Raw genomic sequence first — 8,439 nt, forward strand, 5'->3', positions numbered from 1 at the left:
ACACATAATGTAAAGTAAGTTGTATTGAATCCATTGCAGCATGTGTTAGTCAGACTCTCTATGAACCGAACAAGCTCTTTACAAGTCGTGCTCGTGAGTGCAGCTTGCCCAGCGTCTCCATCTCTGTCTGACTCTGAAACATGCAATTTCATTCTGAACTCCCTCTGAGGAAATTAAACAATAATTTAAGTCGAGGGAAGGCTGTGTTCCCCTTGTATTTTGTCAGCCAAATGTTTTACCACAGGAGCAAATAGACTGAAAACTGAAGCACTGCATGTGTAAATTAAACTCTCACAAAAGGGTTGTCTGCATGAAATTCAGTTTGTAAAGAGAAACCGCCAGTTTGTAATTGAGCAACATTCTTGTGAATCTCAGCTCAACCCTCTTTCAAGTAACTTTCACTCGTAACTGAATTTAATTTGACTTGAGTTCCAGCTAACGTCATCTTCTCTGGTCAGATACCAGACTAGACCGCATAAAGACCCTCAACACAGTCTTCGTTTCACAGTCTACTCAGCCTCTTTATACAGATGGTGTGTGTGTGTGTGTGTGTGTGTGTGTGTGTGTGTGTGGGGGGGGGGAGTATACAGGGGCAGAAATTGGGCTTGTTAATTGTCAATTTCCTTCACACCATCACCATTATTCACTGACTTAATTCAGGATCACAGCTAAACCACCACTTTAACCCTGAAGATGTCAATTACTATGTAGTCGTTTTCACACACTCTTCCTTTCTTGATCTTATTCACTCTGTTTGATTTGTAAAAGAAAGAAAAGAAAGTGTTGCCAGTACTTTTTTGTCTCACACACACACACACACACACACACACACACACACACACACACACACACACACACACACACACACACACACACACACACACACACAGAGTAGGTGTATAGACACATTCTCCCAACAAACTATAAGAAAAGACTGACAAATAAGTCCGGGTCTGGTCTAATTGCAGAGACATTGACCAGAGAAGCAGCAGGACAGTGAGTCAGTGACAGCCTGACCTGGGGCGGGGTCCTCAGTCACTATGGTAACAGCTCAGGGGGACATATCCACCCCTGCTGTGTCTAAACTCATCAATCGATCAGACAACAGATGGAAAATAAGATTGGAGAGGACATGTCTGTCTCTGTATCTGTATATGGATGTGTGTGTGTGTGTGTGTTTGTGTGTGTGTGTATGTGACAGTTTGATATAGTCAGTTCAAACAGGTGTATGACTGCCAAACTGACAGAAGGTGTTGCTGGCTAAAAGACATGCAGTAGTGGCACATTTGGTTCATACACATGAAAGTGCACAAACACACGTACACTTGTGGTCTCAGCTCTCAGCGAGTCAGGTACAGTGACAGTATGTTGGGATGGGGGTGAAGAGAGGATTACATTTAAAAAATCTAAATGAAAGTGTAATAAAAATGTAAATACATAGGCTAAGAAACTCTAAATATTCTTGCATTTTTCCTGCTGCCCAATATAAAAAGTGGTGTGATTGATGAGAGACTCTCATCTTAGCTCTCCCTCCTGGCTCACAGTGGTAATAGAGTTGAAATAGTCCACTTCTTTGACACCCAGTGAGGAATAAAGACTGATGGGTGCAGCATCTATCTGTTGACACAGCAAAAAGAGACACTGGTTCTCTCCGTTTACTAACACTGGAGGTGTAAAAGGTCTGAGAGAGACAACCCCACCACTCTTACTTTAGCCACATGACAAGATATCAACAAGGGCTGAACGATATGCGATACGATATGCAAAATAAAAAATCTCATTGCAATTATTTTGACAGATACTGCAATTGCGATATGAATCAGGATTATTGTGTGAATGGTAATTTTTGCATTTCATTTTCATAGAAGAATATTTCTGATTTGTAGGCCAAGGTATTTTGATGGGCACCACAATTCTTCATTTATGTATGTTGTGACACATTTTACCTTTGTCAAAAAATAGCAGCTCCTGCAATTTTTGATATTGCACTCGACCATATTGTGATTTCAATAATATTTCAATTAATTGTTCAGCTCTGGTATGAACCAAACTTAAAATATCCCCAACTTTAAAAAGGTAACACCTTCTAATGATTGATATCAACAGATTAAGACGCTTAACATGTTCTTTTGAAAAACAACAGATCATGAAAATCCTTCTGATTATTCTATTATTGCATGATTTGCCCTTTGAATAAAATTCAGCATTTGGGCGATTCTCTTGGTCTTTTGGCTCAGGATGCTAACCATGTCATTACAGCATTCCTGGTTTGATTCCAGCTGAGGGCCTTTTCAGCAGTTATCTCCCATCTCTCTTCCTCTCTCTCCTCTTCTTTCCTACTGTCACTATACTGCAGACTGTCTAATAAAATGCTTATTTTGCAAATAATACCAGTACAATGAAAAGACAACTCTTGAGATATTTTCAAATCTTTGTCACAAATACAGTTTTTACATGTTATGACTCAGTGCCAAAAAATGTCTTGAGCATTATTTTTGTTGACATCAAGAGAAACAAATCTCTTAAGATATATTATCTTAATGTATCTGAGAGATCATTTATTCTTCTGAGCATCCTTTTCTCTCCTCTGTTTCCCGCATTTTTCACTCTTACAAGCTTTTCTGAAGGAGACTTAAACACCCCTCTTTTATCTCCTCCCACTCTTGCCAAAAAAGATCTTAAACAGCCATGTAGAAAAGGCTAAAATGCTCTCTTCTCCAGTCTCCTCATCTTCACTCTCATCAGCTCCCTGTGAGCTAACTCCATCGCTCCCATCCCCCCCCTGCGTGTCTGGCACATAGTGATGACACGAACCCTTGGTGGGCGTCTCCCTCTGCCAACTGTTGCCAGTCTAATGGAGGGCTTGCCAGCGAATGAGACTGCCAAAGTGCCAATTAGTACGTACGATTACGCATAGAGGCATCCTTCTTATCCTTCCTCCAGCTCTATCTCTTAACTGTTTGTCTTCGCTCTTCTCCATTCTTCACTTTCTTTCTCTCCTGTCATGTTTTTCCTGGCTATCAGCTCCTCTGTTTTCTGACTCTCCCTCACAGCTTGCCTTTTTAACAGTGGTAACCGACTGGGGAAGCATGTGTGATGGCCTGAGAAAACCCTCTATTCAAATTTCAACCACAACAGTCTTCAGCTACATGGTAACAGCCTTTAAAGAAACAGCAAGTGCCATCTGGTTTTTCATACCTCCCTCCCACTCACACTCTCTGTGTAATACAGGCCATCTTGAAACACCAAGGCAGCTTGCTGAGGTAATCATGGCCTCCAGCGATGAGTGTTAGGAAATGCTTCCATAATTACACATGTTCACACACGATGTTGAGTGAGTCAGGGGTATCCGCTGAGGAAAGGTTCACAAGCTTTGTAGTCTGAGCAAACAGTCGTGTATTATGCCTCCATAGGCAAAAATTTCTACAATAAAGTTAAATTAGAGTTCCCGCTTGTATGATTCAAACAGTAATGTAAACCATTGATCAGAGTCAGTTCAGTGCAGCCATGTGAGCTGAACCAACACCTCTATAGAGGTAAATGAATAAACTGGTAGGCCAGTGTAGTTGGGGTTAAAGAAGCTGGGTAGTGTGCACATCTAGCCCCATTTGGGTAAAGGCGTAGGACAAAAGCAACATAAAAAGTAAAAGGAGAGGTTGTCTGCACACTGAAAGGTGCAATTTCAAATTTTTATTGATGCATTGTTTCGACCTACGAAGCTTTCGTAAGGCAAACATCCATGAGAACAAAGAGCAGGTTGCATATACGGACAAAAACATGACAGCTACACCTACAATCAAGATGTCACATGACACGATACATAAGTGGAGTTGTTTTTAATCTTGCATAAAACCTGCTTTTTGTTCACACGATTGCCTGATGTAGATCTCGAGGCATTTCATCCATTTTTTTTTATTTTTTGAGAGTTTGCAATTTTCCATGAGTCTATATCTCTTTTTCCAGTGTGGCTGTTTTTTTTTTTGTTGTTTTTTTTATACACTTTTGGCTTCTTGCTGCACACCAAGCCTGAAGGGACAAGTTGCACTTGTGTGTGCAGCCAGAGGCCTTCAGTCCTCATGCTTATGAATTTTTGCATGCATTTTGTGGGGGATCTGTAGTGTAGCTGTAACACAGTCTGTGACCCTGTCTGCAGAGGCCTCCTAATTACTAACTGATAGACAGCACTGGTGACTCATCTAATATTATCAGCAGATCTCATAAGCTTCATTCACTCTCTAATAAGGTTGCAAACCTTGAGTGATGGCCTGTGTGTGTGTGTGTGTGTGTGTTTGAGAGAGAGAGAGAAAGAGAGAGTGAGAGAGAGAACACTTTCATTAATTTATCTTTGCTGTGGCCAGAATGATAATTTAGTGTGGGATCTATCTGCAGCTCACTTCATCATGCTGAATATTAATAAAATGAGACCTGAAAGGCTATTTCATCCAGCTCGAGCACATCTCCACATAGGAGAAGAATAAATGCCTTTGCTGTTTTCTGTTTTTTGGATGTAATTAGCCCCGCCTTCATCTTACTACCAAATGATTGTTAACTGCTATATTTGTAAAATCAGAATCTGCCATTGAGAAATATTTGATGGTGGCTGAAAATTATATGCAAATGCATTTAGATTGCATTTTTCAGATCAAGTGAAAGGACTTCCTCGGCACACGCTGACCTCTGTGCCAGAAGAAACCAACACATCATTAAGTATTGCCTGATCCATACAAAGAGCTCACTGAAAGGTAAAGACTGATTACAGCATCTGTCACCGTTGGGAGAGCCTCTGGAGTCTTTGGTCTCTTCCTCTCTGTCCCTATTCAGGAAGGTGAGATTACAACAAGCCATTAGCATGTGTCTGTCTCACTGTGTTTTAATTAAGCTTCTAATTTTGGTGGTATATTAACTTGCCGTGGGGCTGAGTGTCCTCACCACTGCCAAACATCAACTGATCAACATGCTAGAGAGGCAGGAGGCTCTATTTTTCACAGCACTTCTCTTTATACCATGCCTCTCTTATACTCTCCTCTCCTCCTCTTCTTTCCTCTTCCAAACTTGCATCCTTCCTCTCTCCAACAGTGAGTGGAGCATCGTTAAGAAGCCTGAGCTCGGCTCATCAATAATTGAACAGCCAGAACCATGTAGAATTCTCTAAGAACCCTGTCTGCCACCCTTTGTATTTCTGTGCTGTGAATTGATTAATATTTCATATGTGTGTGCATGAGTGCATGTGTGTATGTGTGTGTGTGCATGTGTGTGTGTGAGAGAGAGGTGTCGAGGTTAATCTGCTGTCTCATCAAGCTCCTCCTTTGAAACCACAAACATTTCCTCTCTGCTCTGACGGTGAAGCACCTACCTCTCCTGAGAAGGAGACTGGTGTGAAATGCCCTTTAATTTAACAACTTTCCCCTACAGAACAGAACAGACTAACTGGTATACATAAGCCCCCTGGGCCTTTTGCTGCAGTGTAATTGATGTACTGTAAGTACACAGAGAGAGGTGATGGTTTAAAAGCTGTTGCCACCTTAAAGTCCACAGCTGCTTGTAGTATCACTTAAGCTCAGCCTACAACAGATCCTTTGCTCAGGTTAACCCAACATGGTGTTCAGGTAGAACCAGGTTGAAATTTAAAGTGCCCTGTGGAGTTTTCTTATAAACAAACCATAGTTTACTTTATGAATGAAACTTATTTCCATTACTGATTAATCTATTGATTATTTTCTTAATAAATTGATAAATTGTTTGGTTCTTAAAATGACAAATTGACATATTCATATTTGCTCGACACTGACTCCAATTAATTTTACAACTAATTTCTGGTCAATCAACTAATCAAATAGTCGACTAAAATTTTTTCAGCTCTAGTTTACCTTCAGTGTTACTCACCAAAAGTCAATGTGTGTATTCTTCACCTCTAACATAAGCATCAAGTGTATTTCCTTCTTCATAAAACATTTGCAAAGACAATTTTGAAGTATTTGAAATCCAGAAGTGTTTACATCCATGTTTACAAGCTTGCTGTCTTCTTCTTCTCTGCCTTTGCTGGCGCAGTGCAGCACATCTTAGCATGTTACCACAACCTGTTGATCAGTGGAATAGTTTGACACTATTCGTAGGACTGTGTCACCTGTGTCCTCATGCGCATACATGAGATAAACACAACGGAGACATGCTCATAGAAAAACAGCTCCATGGCACTACTAAAAGTCCAACACTTCACAGGGAACCTTTATAGAGGTGTTGGCCTACATCATTTCCTGTCTGTTACCTATTGCACTATATTTTCTCTCAGTGTTCAAATTCAAAGTGAAACGCTAGATGTGAAATATTGCTGTTGGATTGTGTGATACCACAGCTGTGAGTGACAGTTAACTATCACATGTTTATTATTCAGGGAAAATGAGTGAAGAAGAAACAAATTTCGGACATGACAAAAGTTCGAATGCACCACTTTGACAATTTCTTCCCAGTAACTTTGAACAATGGAGAGGTGTCTCTTCATGTAGATATATACAACACTGGATAAGTTATTCAAGCACAACAGCTGATGACTTTCAATATAACCTGTTACTCTAGCTCAAACAAATGAGAACAAACAAGCATGATAAAAAGTTTTACTGTTTGTTTTGTAATTTCTGTTTGGCTAAAAGTCTTGCTGGGCCAAGGTATCATGTGATCTGCCTCTCTGACATGTGCCACTGTTGCCACACATCCTAGTGCTGTCCTTTTGGGCTTGGTATACACAGATAAACATATATCTTTGTGGATATGTAATCTGATATCACATACTGACCTCATATGATTCTTTCCAAAGCAGGAAATGAAGCACAGATAAACACCTGAAGTAGTCAAACAAGAACATTATTACCTCCACCAAGGAGGTTATGTTTTCATTTGTGTCTGTTTCTTTCTCAGAAAGAATACTGAAACTATTTGCACCCAACCTGGTGGAGGGATGGAGCAAGGGCCAGGGAAGAACCCATTAAATTCTGTAAGCTTTTACTATGAGTTTGAATTTTTCTCTTAAGTCTGGTGTATGTTGTTTGGAGGTCTGCAGCCTGTGAGTGCCCTTGCATTTACACCTCTTCTGAACCCATGGTTACAGACTGTGGGGTGTTTTAATAGGATGGAGAACCAACCACAACAAAAAGTCTCCTACAACAAGGGTTTATGGGCTGATATTAAACAAAATGGACCTTTAGAACAGTAGATGGTCAAGGTGAGGTGAAATAAAAAGCTATGGAAGACTGCTGAAATATTTAAGATACATGTTAATATGATGATAATCAGATTTACTCTGATTCATCTCTATCACCAAAATCTCAATCCTACAAAATCTACCAAAAATCCATTAAACAAGTTCCTTGCGTGACTTCTGCTCACAGACCCTTGTTCACTTATGATTTGGCAGTGTAAATTCAAAAATAAAGCGAACATTTTCAGTGTGTAGGTGTTATTGAGCAACAAGCAGCAAGGAAGCAGACAGTCATACTCGAGCAACCAAACCTGCTAGAAATAAACTGTGAGCAGGATATAAAATAGCACAAACAATTAAGAAGAGCACAAGAAAACTGTGTTTGGAGTACAATAAATCTCACAGAATCACCGTCCCTTTCAATTCATAATCCACACACACACACACACACACACACACACAGTTTGACTCACCCACTGAGGACAACAATGAAGTCCATGACGTTCCATCCGTTCCTGAGGTAGGACCCTTTATGAAATACAAAGCCCAGGGCGATGATCTTTATCCCAGCCTCAAAACAGAACATCCCGATGAAGTAGGGCTCTGTCTTCTCCTGTTAGTGCAAAGCAAGTGTATTCAGGTGTATGTCAAGACTGGGGTCAACCTTTTTCTGCGGATCTATAGGCTCCATCAGAGGCAGTTATTTTAGCAACTTGACAGAAGATTTTTAAGTGTGTGTGGTGTGTGTGCAGATGTTTCCATGTGTGAATATCTCACCAATCTCTTGGACATAGGTGTTTTGTCTTCTCCAGGAAGATGCTGTTCCAGAGCCAAGACGATACAGTTGGCGATTATGGTGGCGAGGATCATGTACTCAAATGGAGTGAAAGTCTGAAGTTAAGGAACTTAGCAAATTTTTGACTGACTTAATATTGATTGTCTAGTTAATTCAACGCCTATTTAGTCCTACTGAACACGTCAATCTTATCAACAGGTCATTCTATTTAAGGGTTTTGTTGAAAAAAAGACAAAACTTGTCATACGGCCCATTAACACAAAAACAAACAGACACAGAGAAAGCTCTAAACAGGTTTTTCTAGGTAACAGTCAAACTCAAATGTGATGGGCTTTATTCATCAGAACATAACAGTAGTTCAGGAAATGTGTGTAGTGTAATAAAAGCACTAGAAATCATGCTAGAATATCTATACAGCACAGAAAGCATCTATTCTCTTAGGTAGATTGAG

The 8,439-nt window shown here is 40.2% G+C and overlaps 1 protein-coding gene across 1 annotated transcript in view; it reads right to left on the bottom strand.

The window, feature by feature from the left end:
* The window catches only part of cacna1e (calcium voltage-gated channel subunit alpha1 E), a 49,629-nt gene extending 41,567 nt beyond the window's left edge, over positions 1 to 8,062 (bottom strand). Inside the window, exons 1-2 of the mRNA XM_022770381.1 lie at positions 7,970 to 8,062; positions 7,666 to 7,805 (exon numbers count right to left, since the gene is read on the bottom strand). Of these exons, the coding sequence (XP_022626102.1) occupies positions 7,666 to 7,805; positions 7,970 to 8,062 (233 nt within the window). The remainder of the gene's footprint in view (positions 1 to 7,665; positions 7,806 to 7,969) is intronic.
* Between the last annotated feature and the right edge of the window lie 377 nt (positions 8,063 to 8,439).

Source organism: Seriola dumerili, unplaced genomic scaffold (assembly GCF_002260705.1).
Source record: "Seriola dumerili isolate Sdu_G_001 unplaced genomic scaffold, Sdu_1.0 BDQW01000002.1, whole genome shotgun sequence".
NCBI lineage: Eukaryota > Metazoa > Chordata > Actinopteri > Carangiformes > Carangidae > Seriola > Seriola dumerili.